We start from the raw sequence: 16,738 nt of genomic DNA, 5'->3' as shown, positions 1-16,738 counted from the left end.
AGAAAAGAAAATCCCCACTCCATACGAAATTTCAGTACGAGTCATGAACGGTTCGGAGAATGGCGAGGCCCAGCCCCCCCCCCCCCCCCCCCTGCAATAATGCATGACGTCACCATCGCCCGAGCAAATTGTGCTACCACCCAGCAAAAGACAAAACCATCATTAAGCTACCAGCGGCCACTCCTACCAGATCGCTGGGCTGCGGCCATCATGGCTCGCGTCCGGTCCGCCATGATCGCAAGAGGTCAAGCCCACGTAGCAGCACTGACCGATCACGGCAATCAGCCCATCCCTTGGCTTGTACTGCACGACCACGAGGGCTTCGGAACGCCGAGCAGCGTCGGACAAAGGGAGGATGCACTTGATCGCCCATTATTTGTTCTCTGCGGGCGGAGCGGAGGAGGCCTGCCTCACCCACCACCACACACCAAACACCACCGCTCTCGCGCGCGTCCACCGTCCACGGCCGCACGAAACCGTCATGTGAAACGCGCTTGCCTTTGCTTACGCACCGTGCTCGTCCTCGACCAGGAGGAGAACACCGCCTCGGCACGGCACGAGGCCACCAGCTGTCCCGCAGTCGCGGCGACGTGCGGGGCATGGGCATGACGACAAGGTGGGTCAAGCGTTCTGCATACGTAGCCCACCTGACTCTCGGTTACTCACAGCTCAGCTCCGGCCTCCAGAGGAGAGCCTGCCCACCTGACCTTGAGGAGAGTCGTGGGTGTGCCTGGAATGGACGGCTTTGTTCATGTAAGAAGTAAAGAGTTTTTGGATATTGAACTATTTTTGTTTTTATTTGATAATTATTGTCCAACTATAAACTAAATAGATTTAAAAGATTTGTTTTTTAAATTACAAATAAACTATGAAATTAATTATTTTTATCTATATTTAATATTTTATGTATATGTCGCAAGATTTTATGTAACGAAGAATCTTAAAAGGTTAGGTTTGGGGGTTTTGGGATGAACTAAACGAGGCTTCACCGGATAGAGTTTTTTAATAGCTACACACTTGACGCCTGGCAGCTGAAGACAAACGTTCCATTTTATCCCAGTTCGGACTTGGGCCACACATTTCATGAGCATGAGATCAGTTCGCCAGGTGTAGCAACTAGCAAGCACATTGTTGTCTTCTAGGCGTATTCGGTAAAACGTCAGTGTTTCAGAAGCTTCTCTTTGCTTGACATTTGCTTTCAGGCAAGGGGAAAAAAAGTCCAGCAAGTTTACGTGTCCAGTCAGCGTTAAAAAAAAAAAAGCTCTGCCCGACAGAAAGAACCAGTTTGACCAGTTGCTGGAACCTTGATCCACAATTATTATTACGGGGCATATGGAGGAGACACAGATCTTCCAATCATGTGAAACTGCGCTCGACAACTCCCAACTTTCCCCAGCGTCAAGCGGGGACAGGTACAACAAACACACATGGACAAGCTCACGATCTGGATCTACTCACATCAGCTTCACAAGTTGAGCAAGAGATCAGCGTCCAGCTGCATCTACCAGGACGCTCCTAATCCAGTGGCACTTCTGTTTCCCTTCACCGATCGTATAGGCGAACAGGTGTGTGCTGTTACATCCTTGATGACAAAGATCCACACATGAGCACCAAAGATTTGTTACAAAAGAATGGAGGGGGACGGACCCTGGACCTGGAAGAGGCACGACGCAACAAATTTTACAGGCCGAGGAAACTGTATCTACACCTCCGAGGGAGAGGAGGGTTCCTCTTCACGTGTGGATATCATATCATGCCGTGCAGCCAGGACAGGACAGATCCGGGAAGGTACAGCTGCACAAAGCATATCTTTCGAATCTCAGCCAAGGGCTGCTGCCATGTCCATGGCAGTGAGCCAGTAACACATCCCTCCCCTCCCCCCAAGCACTTCCATGGTGACTCACCACCGTTTTCCACACCTATCAATTTCTGTTTTACACATTTTTTACTCGACCTGCTCGCCTATGAGGTCAAGGCCTACTAACAAGAAGGAGATGCCCTGGAACAGGAGGAAGTAGAAGTGTATACCCTGCTTCGAGAGCAAGCTTCGGGCGGCCGCGGTTAGGAGCAACATCGAGAGCGCGAGCTCCTTCTTGTATATCCGGTTGTGCTTCTTTTTCGCATCCTTCTTCGATGCCAGCTGCTCCTTTGCGACAGCATCGAGGTTTGGTGCAGACCCTGTCTTTAGGTGCTTCAGCTCCTTGGGGGCCAGGGAAATGAGATCGCCCTCTGATGAGCGGCCTGACTTCTTGGTCACCACCCACTCGTATGCGCTTCCAAGCTGGAACAGACCGGAGATCATGGCATTGAACTTTGTCACGGACATGGTGTTCTCGAAGAGCAGGTATGGGATGATGAAAGGGAATGACTTCGGAGAAGGTAGGATGTTGAGCAAGGACATGAGGGCTGGAATGTAGCACACGACCCAGTCAGGAAGCTCAGCTTCAGGCACAAACATCGTCATCGGGAGGATGATGCAGAAGAGCGTGAAGGAGTAGAAAGGTAATATGAGCTTTCGAAGCAGGAAGAAAAGGAAAATCAAGTTGGCTTTCTTCCAAAACGCAATCTGCAGCAAAGCCAAAGAAAGTGAACAACAAATTAGAAGTCTGGAAGGTAAATTATGTTCATAACAATGACAAAAACATAACGGAGGAGCAACTTGACAGAGTAGCATATTATAGTCTACAAGTAGGCCAGAAAAGATAGATGTACAATTTATATTGCACTGTGTGGAAGCCAAATGATAACAGCATCTTAAAAGTGCATCAACCTAAGTAGCACTGAGCAAAGGTACATAATGTAGAGTACAGGTTCTAAGCAATGAGTTGGGTGGATCCAGACCTTCAGATCAAAAGCATCACACACAAAACATCTAGCTTTTCATGCTTTTATTAGAGCACATTCTGGGCAAGGACAGACGTGTCCCATAGTCGAAGTAAATAAACCATTACAAGGATGTATTATAATACATAATGCAACCTTACTTAACATTATGTTAATTGAACAGGATATGCAAGCATGCTATTTTGAGTTGAGGTTAAGTGAAGTTGTTAAAGAAGGAACAATGACACCTTAAAAATTCAAGATATAACCAAAGACACAATGTAAACCAGGATTGCAGTGACTATGACAGTCTTTTGTAATCATTACTGCTACAGATACTGATCGAATAGTCACAAATAGAATCTAAGTACTCTGGTCACAACTATAATGCTTTTGAATCATAATATCTACTATATAGATTAGTAAATTCCTTGCTAAAAAGGACATCACTAAATTTTCTCTTTAATGACACAATTTGAATTATTAAGTAGCGACTAAGGGATAAAGTAGATTCAAAAAGCATTGCAATACCTTGCATTTGATGATGTCTGGTAAACAAAGCCTGAATAGCTGCATTGGACCAGAATGCCACCGATGCTGCTGCTTCCTGTAAGCCTCATAAGACTCGGGCAATTCGCACTGGCACTGTCCACAATACAGCAAAAAATCAGCTCAATTGAGGAAAATAGTAAGCATGGGCAAACACCAATTAGAAGATTTTCATATCAGACTAGTACCTCAACATCATTCAGGAATATAAACTTCCAGCCGTGCAGATGTGCCCTAACAGCGATGTCCATATCCTCCACTGTTGTCCGTTCCATCCATCCACCTGAGTCCTCCAATGCCTTGATCCTCCACACCCCAGCAGTGCCATTGAACCCAAAGAAGTTTAAGAACACTCCATTCACCTGCTGTTCCACCTCAAAGTGGAAGCACAGATTAATATACTGCAACCGAGTCAGCAGGTTCTCATCCTTATTCACAAAGGACCATCTTGCTTGCACTAGCCCAAGTTCATCATTGTCCTGCAATTGTGCAATCAACGAATCAGAGTTGGAATCCTAAAAGGAAGACAAACAATCAAAAGTAAATTCCCCTCAATTCACCTTGAAATGTGGCACAGTGCGCTTCAGAAAGTCAGGATGAGGTTGGAAGTCTGCGTCAAAGATGGCAACAAATTCGTAATCCTTCACATAGCTGCAGCTCATGGCTGACTTGAGGTTTCCAGCCTTGTAACCATCCCTTAACACACGGTGCCTGTACACAATCCGGGCACCTTGCTGTTGCCATTTGGCCACCTCTTCTCTAATCAGAGTCTGTGTCAGTGGGTCATCGGAGTCATCCAACACCTGAACCAAGAAGTTGGATTTCGGCCAGTCAAGGTTGCACACGGCCGCAATTGATTGTTGATACACCTGAAGAAACCCAACAACAAACCAAATGTGAAAAGACTGATAGGTAGGTGACCAGAATTGTGTAGTATTTAGAGCGAGAAAGACAACACCAACCTCCTTCTCGTTGCACATTGGTATCTGGACAAGTACCATGGGGTAGTACCCGGCATCCGGGTCCTCCGCATCAGGCAATGCAAGCGACTTGGGCTTGGGCTTGATGCGCTTGATGTGGATGTAGAAGCAGCCAAGGCACTGGATGAGGCGGTCGGCGCTCTGGATGAGGAAGAGCACGACGCAGGCGTCGGTGAGGAACTGTATTCCCGGCGCAACGTAGGTGGCGCGGAAGCGCAACCAAGAGGCGTACAGCGACTCGAGGCCGATGACGGGGATGGCGAGCGCGGAGGCGGCGAGGTCCCAGCCGCTGAAATAAGCGGCGACCTCGACGGCTAGGAGGAGCAGCGAGACGACGAGGAAGGCCTTGATGAAGGCGTAGAACCTGGAGCGCACCACGGGGCTCTCGCCGGTGGCAGCCACCACGCCGGCCTCAGCGTCGGTCCTCCCCGCGGCCACCCTGCGCCTGGCCGCGCCGCCTAGCGCGACGGCGGTGGAGGCCAGCGAGGCGAGGCACCCGGCGGCGCGGTGCGCCTTGAGGAGCAGCACCCACCTGATCTGCTTGGCGTTCTTGGAGCGGCCCCCCTTGCGGCGACCGCCGGCGGCCAAGATGTCCTCGTCGTCGTCCTCCGGCGAGGAGATCTCGGAGATGGACCAGTTGGGGTTCTCCATCTTGACCACCACCGGCGTGCCCCGGTAGGCGTCGCCGCCGGCCTTGCCGCCCCACAAGCCGCTCCACGGCGCCATCAATGGCCGGTCCAAGAAGCCGCTGCCTCCCCCGGCCAAGGCCACGCCTCTCGTTCTCTCCCCTCCCAAAATAGCTACTCAATCCGCCACACGCTAATCCTGGGCTTCCCTTCCTTTTGGCCCCGTGAGCTCCACTCCAATGCCAATCCCTCTTCTCACAGGAAAAATCCCCAAAGTTTACTAGTATTAGTGCTACTCTGCAGAAGCTCCGCTCCAGTTCCGTTTGAGAGTGAGCTTTATGGAGAAGAAGAAGATGAGAAGAGGAGAGGGGAGAGGTGGGGGGAGCTGATGCTGCTGAGTGCTGAGCGGAGGGAAGGCGACGAAGGACTGGGAAACAGCTCAACACGTCTGGGGAGAGAGAAAGTCGAGAGATCCGGCGGAAGGGAAGCCAGCCCCCAATATTTTACGAGATGTTCGCTCTCTTGTCCTTCCGCATGTCTGTGGTCTTTCGCCGCGACTAGTTTTGGTTTGAGTATTCCTACTTCTGGCCTTGGTTTGGTAAGGCTTTTATTTGGGCGTTAATTACGCGTTTTCTGTGGGTTAAACATGGCAGGAGGAGGAGGGCAAAAGAGGAAACATCGTGATAACCTTTCTGGTTTTTTTTTTCACATTTCACACTTGCCTTGCCTACCTGTAGCCGTTTGAATCAACTTCTTTTGTCGCCAGATTTTAAGAGAAATTGCGAAATTAGGATCTCGTGAATTTCGTTGGTCTTCTTCGCCAATCTGTTTTTTGTATGGATATTCACGTCTTGATTTATGTTCTGTATTTGGCTGTATTTGTCGTGAATTTCCCGCTGACTCTGCGCTGTAAGCTAGTTGCGCCCTATTTTCTCTTTTTAGCACAACTGGGCAAAGCAATTGTAGAAAACAGTCCCCGTAAAAAAAAGAGAAATGCCAACATACAATGGAGTGTTCGACTCGATTTCTCTGCGCGCCTCCTCACTGCACCCTTCTCTTTCCTTCAACGCCTCCTCCCTCGACCCTTCTGTCGTTCTGCGTCCTTCACCGCCCCTCTTCCTATCGCTCGCGCACGCACCTATGTCCACGCTAGAGGGGACGAAGAAGACACTAGGGTTTTGGCGAGAAGGTTGTCGATTAGCCTGGACATTCAGTTAACCAAAATCGATCAATTTGGTTACTAGCCTCTTTATAAAATTCTTTAGCGTAAAACTGGGGACCAATCAGTTAGCTAGAAAACTGGAAACTCAGGAATTTCTTATCATTACTTTGGTTTGGTTTCGGTTAGAACCAAACTAAACGAGCTATACCTTACACCAAAGAAACAGAAGGGGAAAATAGGGGAAAGTGAAAAAAACATGGCGGTAGTTGCCAATTCCTCTAGAATTTAGATTCAGCCCTCAGTGGCAACAGAGGCAGTGGAGGAGAACTTTGTCAAGCGCGGTGGTGGAAGGCTCATGTGCGCTGGCGGTTAGTAGCGGCAACTCAATGCCTCGACATCTAGTCTAGGCCACACGAGACACGCCCCCGTGCTGGCAATGAGCGGTAGCGTCTCCGCGCCTTAGCGTCCATGATAGTGGGCAAGAATCGGACACGGCCCCAGGTCCAGATTGTGGCAGGCGGTGCCTCAACTCTAGGCGCAAATGAGGAGGCGGTGTGGCACTAGGGACGGAGGAAGATAGGGTGGGCACCTCGGTGGTGGGGATAGGTACTGAGGAGGTTCTGTTATATACCAAGGGTTGAAATGTGGGTTGAATCTCTTTTGCTATTGGGCCAATATGTACAGATTCGGTTCTTTAGTTTTTGTTCTGTTAATCGAGATCTGGAACCGAATTATCCTTGGTTATTTCGGATCTTGAGAACCGGGTATTGAACTTAGGAACCAAGATTTTTTGTTTTTTGTTCCAGTTAGTTCGGTTTTGGTTCCAGTTATTTTGGATCAATTTTTGGTTCTCGGTTATTTTTCCCCAAGGTTAGTTGTTGGTGTCGAAAACAACAAGCTCATCGGTGTTAGAGTTTTGTGCCCTCTCTCCGACTCTCCCTATTTTCTTCTCCAATTCTAACAGGTTTAGAAGGGGGTTCACAGGGAGATAGGCAGGCTAGGCACGAGGGACACGCTGCAGGGGCGTTTAGGGGCTTGTCGGCCGTGGAGGCGATGGGACCAGGTCGGGGTGGGGGAGCTCATGACCAGAGGTTGCCACGGAAAATAAGAAGGGTGAGGAGAATATGGCGGCCGCCGCGGGCATGTGGGCGTGGAGCTCCGGTGAAAGCTTAGCCAACCATGGCAAGGTGGTGGGCGGTGATGGGGGCGAGAAGGAAGAAGAATAGTGGACGTTATGAAGAATGGGCGAAGAAGAAAAATCGAGTAAATAGCTGAGAAAACAACAAATGTTGTGTAGATATTTTTTTAAAAAAATGTTGTAGAAAGCAGTCATATATACGAAACTCTGTCTAATAGAATGGCTTACTTCCAAAAAGTTTTGCAAAATATGAATAGTAACACTTTTATTTGTATTTGACAAATATTGTCCAATCATGGACTAACTAGGCTCAAAAGATCCGTCTCGTAAATTACAAATTACAGGTAAACTGTGTAATTAGTTATTTCTTTTATTTATATTTAATGCTCCATGCATGTGCTGTAAGATTCGATGTGATAGGGAATGTGAAAAATTTTGCAAAATATTTTGAGAACTAAACAAGGCGTAATGTTTTTGTAACTGACACGAGACCACCAAAAAAGGAAACGCGTTTTATTACCTACTCCTAAAAATGTATGCTTAAGAATCCTACTCCATACGTTTTCTCCAAGAGGGCAAATCGTGGGATCCCTTTCATTTTTGTTTATCGAACTGGCGTTCTATTTGACCTTGTTTAGTTGTGGAAAGTTTTTGAATTTTGGCACTATAGCACTTTCGTTTGTTTGTGACAAATATTATCTAATCATGGACTAATTAGAATCAAAAGATTTGTAACAGCTAAAACGGAGCTGGCCAAACCAACGGCGGCGATCACCACCGACGCGGCTCTTTCAAACTGAGCCGTCCGATGTCTCTGCCCTTTTCCTCCTGCCGGCGTCTCAGGCGAAGGAAAGCGACGCGGAGGAGCGCAGAAAAGGCGAGGAGAGGAAAGCGAAGGCGGAGGAGGTATCAGAGTCGGACGCGGGCCCCGCCCCGCGGGGACACAGAGACAGAGACGGGCGTGCGGGCCCCCGTCTGTGCGGGGCACGGTCGGTGGTCCCCACGCGTGGCCGCGGGCGCGTTCCCGAATCGCCCGTGCTTTGCCGTGCCGAGCGCTGCGCCCGCCGCTATTCAATTCCGCTGCTCCACCACCAGTCCACAGACACCACCGGCTGTCCGGTAGTTCCAGCTAGGCACTGCTCAGTGTCACGGCTCACCCGATCGGCTCCGCGGCGTGTTCCAGTCCAGACCGCCCCGAACCGTGCTCGTGCCGTGCGACGGTGCGAGCCAGTCCAGGAGAGACCTGCCCCGACCCCGACCCCGACCCCGACCCCGAGCTTTGCTTGCTTGGCTAGTTCCAGCTAGTCCGCACGGCACAGGCAGGCAGGGGCGGTGAATTTGCACAATCTGCAGACTGCAAAGCACCGCATCGCGGGCGAGGCGAAAGCAGATGAGCTTGGCCGGGTTGGCATTCGGCTGGCGAGTACTACTATTACGTGCAGCGACCGTGCGCCGCCTGCTTGATGCGGTGGTGCCTGGCTGCCTGCCACTGGCGAGAGGAGGAGGAGTACGTGGACGAGTCAGTAACACGTGGCCGCGTGAAAGGTAAACACGTGCAGTAGCGGTAGTAATACTATTGACCCTGTATGTATGCCAGTAATGACACGGGTAAATTACGTACCCTCTCTCGCTCTAAACACGTGGTCCACCGTTACGGCTGGTTATGTAGGTGCCGCGCCGTCCATAAGCGTTGCCACTCTCAGATGGAGTACATGGAAGACTAGCCTTGAGCTTGCAGGCTGCTGGATGGCTGGATGAGTATTATAGTATTAGTTTCACGCATAAAACTATAGTTTCACTGCGCGCAAATGCCCAGAGCGTGAGCCCTGAACGGAGGACCAGGTGGCTTCGACGACGAATATTCGCTTGTTTTATAGGAGTACTGCACGTAATACTACGCTCCAAACGTCAACGGCAGAGATTTCCTGCAGCATCGAGGAGGCCGCCCGATGTTTTTTCCCCTCCTTTTTGATCGACTTTTCACGCTACGACTAGTAGTACACAATTCGAGTCCCCAGGAAAATTCCTCGGTTATCCGATCCACATGCTTTATTAAGTACTACAGGAGGAGTAATAGATAGAATTACTTCTAAATTCTAATCATCCAGAAGCGTTGCCCCCCGTGCTGACGTGCGTGCATCTGTTGATACTTGATCCTTCTGTTGCTTTACTAACAATTTTTTTTAATTATAATTAATTATGGGCAAACAAAACAAGCAACCAGAACGTTAAAGTCTTTACAGTTATTTAGCTAATGGTCATGCATCAGCACTGGGTTTATAGCCAACCAACAATTCAAGAAAACCTCGCGTTGTTTTTAAAAGAACAGGACTCATGCAACACATCAACAAAAATGAGGATTTTGTAAAAGCCGCTGAAACATTAAATCCTTGCACGGCCTTGTTTAGATGTGAAAACTTTTTGAATTATGCTACTGTAGCACTTTCGTTTGTTTGTGGCAAATATTATCTAATCATAGACTAACTAGGATCAAAAGATTCGTCTCGCGATTTACAGGCAAACTGTGTAATTAGTTTTTGTTTTCGTCTATATTTAGTGCTTCATGCATGTATCGCAAAATTCGATGTGACGGGAAATCTTGAAAACTTTTTAGATTTTGGTGGGATCTAAACAACATTGATAACGATGCTCCGTCAGTTGTGAAATCCAAACAGGCTCCTTTCTTTTTATGGAATTGTTCTAGAGTCTGTTCGCTTGTCTTATAAATTGTATCTTTTCTGTCAATAATATTTTTTTTCACAATAAATCAGCGAATAATATTTTCAGTTGTAGTTTTTCAAACTAGCAAACATTGTTATTTTGTTCTTCCTCGTTCTCTAGATATTAATGCTTCATTTGCTACTCATTTAATCCCCTGAATTTCTTCTAACCCAACTATATGCAACCCGCCAGCCCCTCTGTGTCTAAGGAAAGTGTTAAGTTATCTTGAAAAATTACAGGCAAACTTCCTTTGGCCCTTCTTCTCCTCTCCTCGTACTCCTACGTTGACATTTTTTTCTAGTCGGAGTGAAGCAATTGTCTAAAGGACTAAGGAAAGTGTTAAGTTATCGATTCCAAGCAAAGTTACCAATTAATCATCACGTCGAAATGCTCAAAGTTTAACAATGTAAATGATTAGAGCATCTCTAAGAGATTCTCATATTTTATTCTCCAAAATATGGTATTTGCCAACTCTTAAATTAGAGAAAAGTCATCTCCAAGAGTTTGCTATATTTCTATCCTAATTTTTTTTCTCGGTATTTTTTTTCTATGACCTAGTCTTATATTTTGTATCAAGAACTCTCAATTTGTTTCTGTACATGTTTAAGCCTTCCACCAAATATTTCTCTATTGTATTTTTCTCACTTGAAACCTTGTCTTTTTTTTTTCTGCTTACTAGATGGGTCGGAAAACTTCAAATACACGCTCCTAGGCCGCGCTCCGGAGAATTTTTTGCGAGGTTGGGAAAGATGGGGAGAGAAAAATGTCAAACTATTAAAGAGAATTTTTTCTTATTTTGCCAAAGAAATAGGATGAGAAAGCCGGATGGCAAACTGTTATAAATGCTTAGAAATGCTCTAGTTCTCTTTCATGTGTGTCAGTCTATCACGCGAGCGCGTGTGTTTGCCTTCCTCCTTGTTATCCCTAACTATTGGCAACAAAGCAACGAACTGAACCTATTCACGGGAGAGCAGTTGGTAGCAACCGAGGAAAGAAGCCACAACCTAGTCTATGTGCATCACTGTCAAGCAAGTATAGGAGCGACTACATAAGATGATAAGACCAGTCTCAATAGAGGTTTTATAAAAGTTTCATGTACATTAAATTTGTTGATGTGAGACTATATTAATAAAGAAAAAGATGATGAGAGTTTTATGAAAATATGGATAGTTTTATGAGGATGAAACTAAACGTTTTGAAAACTTGCCATGGAACTTCATTGAAACTAGCCTAAGGGCAACAACTATTGCAAGAGACCATCGTTGTCAATGCCGTTGACAACGAGCTGCTGGTGGGCGCCAATGGTAGACGAGGATAAGATACAAGCTTGTGATAAGACATAAGAGTGTGTTTGGATGCCCTCTTGAATATAAAATATTGGAAAGTTTGTTTCGATGTCTAGTTCGACAGTGCAAAGAAAGGATCCCACCATTCCTAAAATCAAATAATAGACCTTTAAGGTTTCAAAATAATAATAATAAACCTTTAATGAGATCTACATTAGTAACTTTTCGAAACATCCCAAGTTTCCCAAACACTCATACTATATGATACGAGTATTCTCACAGGATAGGATTTAGATGTCGTTTAAAATAGCGGCATGACTTTGATATCTTATTTTCATATAAAAAAATTTAAAAATGTTCTAGTTCTCTTCCATGTCTGTCGTCTATCACGCGAGCGCGTGTGTTTGCCTTCCTGCTTGTTATCCCTAACTATTGGCAACAAAGCAACGAACTGAAACAAAAATAAAAACTAATTGCACGGTTTGGTCGGAATTGACGAGACAAATCTTTTGAGCCTAGTTAGTCTATGATTAGATAATATTTGTCAAATACAAACAAAAGTGTTATAGTGTTGATTTCCCAAATTTTTTCGGAACTAAACAAGGCTTTAGTAACTTTTCGAAACATCCTAGTCAAAAGAATTAGGCACACACAAGTTTCCCAAACATACTATACGATACGAGTATTCTCTCAGTATAGGATTTACATATCGTTTAAAACAGCGTCACGACTTTAATATCTTATTTTCATAAGAATATTTAGAAAAAATATTTTAAAAGACAAATTTATTCATAAGATTTTTACATTTGCAAACTCAACCATTTAAAAATTATTAATGATTTATATTTCTAATGTTTGGCTTAAATCTTATCTAAAAAAAACTTCTAAATTCTATATTGAGAAGAATGTGCCTATTTTCCCAGGTACCCAACATTTGTGTGCTCCCTGCTCCGGCCTCAATTCCAGGTAACAGGGAAGCCCGGATACGCCGCCCGGCCGGCCGGCGCGTGGTTTGGCTCAGCCAGCCGACCGCAACGCGATCCATGTGACCTCCAATTCCGCCGGCTGCCTGCGGTGGCCTAGTCCTGCGCCCATGCCCATGGCTCGGCGGAAAACGTCGGGCCCAGCGCAGGGACTCGCGACGCGAACGCGGAAATGGAAATGGAAAATGTCTGTGTTTATATGATACGACGACATGCCTCCGGTCTTTAACCAAAGCCAGATGGGTCCTGTGGCGTCAAAGCACAAAAATCAGCGGGGGTGGGGGGTCACCGGAGGAAAAAGTGGGGAAAAGGTGCCGTCCACCCCGCGATCAACGTGACGGATCACCGGAGAACGAGATGCATGCAAGCGCGTTCTCAGGGGCTCAGGGCTCATCTGAGTCATCTCATCTAGTAGTATGGCCGGCCGTATGGGCGATGGACAAGTTGATCAGAGCAGGTAGGACCCTTCATGCCACTTTAAACATGTGCTAACTTTGGTAAGCAAATGTTAATTTATTTCACCGTACGTATGTTTGATCGCGTTTATTCTGTCACGTACTGGTAATAAAAGCTTGTGATTTACCACGTATCTGTAAATGTGGCGCTCTCTTCTCCGTTCAGTAGCATGCATGATGTGTACATCATCCATCCGACGAGTTCCTGCGAGTCGGACAAGGGGAAGAAAACGAGAAAGACTAAAAAGACATGCATGGCGGTGCCGTCCCGGGGCGTCAGAGAGCAAACAAACGCCTCTCGGAGTATCGGGGGCCGTATACGAGCCATCTGGGCTTATACCACGGCCGGTAGCATGAAATCGAGACGTGCGAGCAGAGTCGGCCACTACCGTGCCACGCTAGAGAACAGAGGAGCGGACAGGTTCTTCGGTTGCACACTCGTCGTCTCGGCAAAGAGCAGAGCTAGCTCCTCGCCGTCGCAGAAGCTAACGACCAAATCCAAACGTCACATTTCGACCGGCGGTGGACCTTCCCGGCGGTCAGCATGCATGCATGATGCACGAACGAACCTGCCGGGGCGACCGCGATTTTTCTCGAGCGAATCCGGCGCGGAATCAGGCAAAAGCTGCGTCGTGGACATGCACGGGGGAATCAGCTCGGCAGACGACGCGGGCAGGTGACGGGGACGGCGAGAGCGGAAGCGCGATGGAAAATGGAAACGCCACGTGCTTTTGCCCGCGTCCGCCGTCCCGGTAGGCTCCAGTGCGCGCGCGAGCCACGTGCATGCCGGCCGGGAACGCCGCATGTGAGTGAGAGTCTCTGTGAGAGTGAGATCGCCTACGCTACGACGTTTGCTGCCGCGCGCCCCGCGCTCACTGTCGCTGGACCATCTCCGTCTCCGGCCGCGGGGGTCTTGGCATGTGAGATCCGCCACAGGTCCACAGTTATGGCGATGATGACAGCGCAGACGGACGCGAAACACGGTCCTGAAAAACCAGCTTCCCTGATATCACACCCCATACGCAGCTATACTGCTTTAACGCTGGTGGCAGTGGCACAATTCAATTCAATACAGTACATTCTTTGTTCGTTCCTGTTCTGACAGCAACATTGTTACGGCTTGTATGCAGTCAAAGATGCTGGCTTGGGTTATTTTCCGCTAGTAGATGCCAGGCAATGATGCTGAAGGCGTGTTATGTGTGTTATACTCGTATATCCCACACAGGTTTTCTTTAGGAAGGAGAGACAAGGACAAGGAGGCAGGGAAACCGTGCGGCAGGGGAAAGTGCGTGCACCGCTTGCCTGTCACGTAACACATGCCAAATCGGCAATTAACCGGAGGCCCCACCATGTCCTCCCCACCCCTGTCCAGATAAGGCGGCCTGTCTGTCTGGGCCCATCCGGCAGTGACCTCGCCGCTGTCAGCCCACCTCCGCCGACGCGTGGGCACGCCCGGCCCTCAACGGCTGCCGTGATGCCTGCACGATCTCCGGCGGCGGCCGGTCCAGTTGTCGCCGTCGTCATGCTCCGTCAAAACCCTAGACACTAGTATAAGGGCACTCCCAATAGAGTATTAATGGTAGTTTCTATCCATAATAAATAACTAGCCAGCTCAGCAAAATGCTGACATGGCAGGCTAATTAATGAAGAAAGAGAGAAAAAAATTCAAGAAACCGTTTCTTCACTAGGAAACTACGTCTACGCTACACCCAAGACCGGAAGAAACGACAATTTAACTGTTGGGAAGAAACTGCTAGTTTCTAGGTGGGGTCTGCGATGGGACGTCGCTGCGTGCATGCCTGCCTGCGCTCGCCGGCTAGCCATCTCGCTCGCTCGACTGCACTATTGCGCTCAATCGCCGGTCACCGTCCTCACTCGCCTTCTTCCGACGTTGACGTATTTGGCTGCCATGGCAACACCATACTCAGGCCTTGTTTAGTTCCGAAAAGATTTCGGAATTCGGTACTGTAGCACTTTCGCTTGTTTGTGACAAATATTATTCAATTATGGACTAACTAGGATCAAAAGATTCGTCTCGCGATTTCCAGTTAAACTGTGTAATTAGTTTTTGCTTTCGTCTATATTTAATGCTTCATGCATGTGCCGTAAGATTCGATGTGACGGAGAATCTTGAAAACTTTTTGCTTTTTTGGGTGAACTAAACAAGGCCTCAGTTGCACGGCCGCCATAGTGCTTGCCACCTAGTACATCATACGCAGTGATGTGTGTGTGGTGCGACGTCCACAAGCTTGCTGAGCAGCCAGTCAAAGTTGCTTAATTTCCAGCTTGAGAAGTACACCATACGCGGCGACGACATACTGGCTCGCCTGTGCGGCCGTGCTCGCTCGCCGGTGCGGAGCAAGACGATGGACTTAGGAGAGAGAAAGAAGAAAAAAAAAGGTAATATTTATTAGGGAAAGAAACATACATTGGGTGAAATAGTTTCTATAGATGGTTTCTTGTTGACGTGGCACTCTGGAAACCGTGGGTAGTTTCAACCATTGGACTGCCCTAACATCTTCCTCGATGAATTTGACTATGTTCGTGTAAGCCGTATTTTTTTGTATCAGATAGTTCTCATAATAAATTAATAAATAATATTTTTAGGTATGTCGTTTTAGACCAACTAACATCAGTTCCTGATGCGCCGCCGTCTACGCCGTGAGCTTTTCGTGACCTTCCTGCACAGGTGTTTGCTAGCAGTACTCGTTTGTTCTGTAGTCCGCCTCCATTTGTTTTAATGCAGAAGCATACGAGCTGCAGGATTAATCTGTGTTGAACGCACGCATCTGCAATTTTGGCATTGTTTAGTTTCAAAAAAATTTGCAAAATCGACACTGTAGCACTTTTGTTTGTATTTGACAAAAATTATCCAATCATGGACTAACTAGACTCAAAAGATTCGTCTCGTCAATTTCGACCAAACTGTGCAATTAGTTTTTATTTTTATCTATATTTAATACTCCATACATACGTCTAAAGATTTGATGTGACGGAAAATCTGAAAAATTTTGCAAATTTTTTTGGAAACTAAGGCCCTGTTTGGTTCCACTAATTAAAATTTTAGCTAGCTAAAATTATTTTAGCTACTCTTAGATGACTAATGAAACTAAACTATTTTAGCCCCTTTTAGTCAATGTGTTTGGAACTTTAGCTACTAAAGTGACTAAAGTTTAACTAGCTAAAATTTAGTTGGTGGAACCAAACAGGCCTAAACAAGGCCTTTGTCTACCACGCCGCTCAAGGCCGGCGGTTTTGGAACGTTTCGGGTTTGTGAATGCAGGTGTTGACGCCCAACGGCCTCTTCCGGCGAATCTATGTGCTTGTCTCGCCAAAGACGACGAGGACGACGAAGACAACGGCGTCAAAGCCTCAAAGTAATCCAATTCTTCACGCGTGAACTAACACGGCTACAGAAGTGTCGTGCCAAAACGCGAGCCGCGGCGGGACAACCTTTTGCCCGGTTACAGTTGGGGCATCCGGAACGCGAATCCACAGAAATTTCGTGCTAGCATATCGTTTTCTTTAAGGCGTTGTTTAGTTCACCACAAAAACCAAAAAAAATTCGATATTTTTTTTAGTACATGTATATATATTAAATATAAATATAAATAAATTTAATTGTATAGTTTATTTGTAAACTTGTAAATCGTGAGATAAATTTTTTAAGCATAGTTACTCTATAATTGGATTGTTTGTTAAATAAAAACAAAAATAATGTGGTGTCAAAATTTAAAACTTTTTGGATCTAAACCGCCTGACTTGACTTGAAACAAATGGAGGTGTCCTATACCAACTTATATTACCGAACAAAAAAAACGAGGGCACTTTACAAGGCTACAAGAAAACAGGAGGTGTCCTATCAACTTACTGTAAGAGCACTCCCAATGTAGACTCTATAATAATTTCTATCTCTATTTATTATACTGCCACATCAGCATTTTAATGACGTGGAAGATAATTAAATGAAGGAGAAGGAAACCGAGTCTTATTTAGACTCGACGTCTACGCGCCG

At 46.7% G+C, this 16,738-nt stretch overlaps 1 protein-coding gene across 1 annotated transcript; it reads right to left on the bottom strand.

The window, feature by feature from the left end:
- Nucleotides 1,294-5,554, bottom strand: LOC8083961 (probable xyloglucan glycosyltransferase 9). Its single transcript, XM_021448173.1, has 5 exons — nucleotides 4,335-5,554; nucleotides 3,933-4,241; nucleotides 3,561-3,851; nucleotides 3,355-3,468; nucleotides 1,294-2,566 (listed from the first exon to the last, which is right to left on the bottom strand). Exons 1-5 carry the CDS (start codon nucleotides 5,076-5,078, stop codon nucleotides 1,946-1,948), a joined length of 2,079 nt encoding a protein of 692 aa, XP_021303848.1. The 5' UTR covers nucleotides 5,079-5,554; the 3' UTR covers nucleotides 1,294-1,945.

Source organism: Sorghum bicolor, chromosome 1 (genome assembly GCF_000003195.3).
Source record: "Sorghum bicolor cultivar BTx623 chromosome 1, Sorghum_bicolor_NCBIv3, whole genome shotgun sequence".
Lineage (NCBI taxonomy): Eukaryota > Viridiplantae > Streptophyta > Magnoliopsida > Poales > Poaceae > Sorghum > Sorghum bicolor.
This window is presented reverse-complemented; position numbering and strand designations above follow the sequence as displayed.

What these genes read in the sequence shown, in the direction of transcription:
- LOC8083961 (XM_021448173.1), bottom strand. Translation starts at nt 5,078, where the DNA reads ATGGCGCCGTGGAGCGGCTTGTGGGGCGGCAAGGCCGGCGGCGACGCC. An exon ending in TATTCCTGAATGATGTTGAG is followed by an intron (nt 3,469 to 3,560) that starts GTACTAGTCTGA and finishes TATTGTGGACAG; the next exon opens with TGCCAGTGCGAATTGCCCGA. An exon ending in CAGACATCATCAAATGCAAG is followed by an intron (nt 2,567 to 3,354) that starts GTATTGCAATGC and finishes GCTTTGCTGCAG; the next exon opens with ATTGCGTTTTGGAAGAAAGC.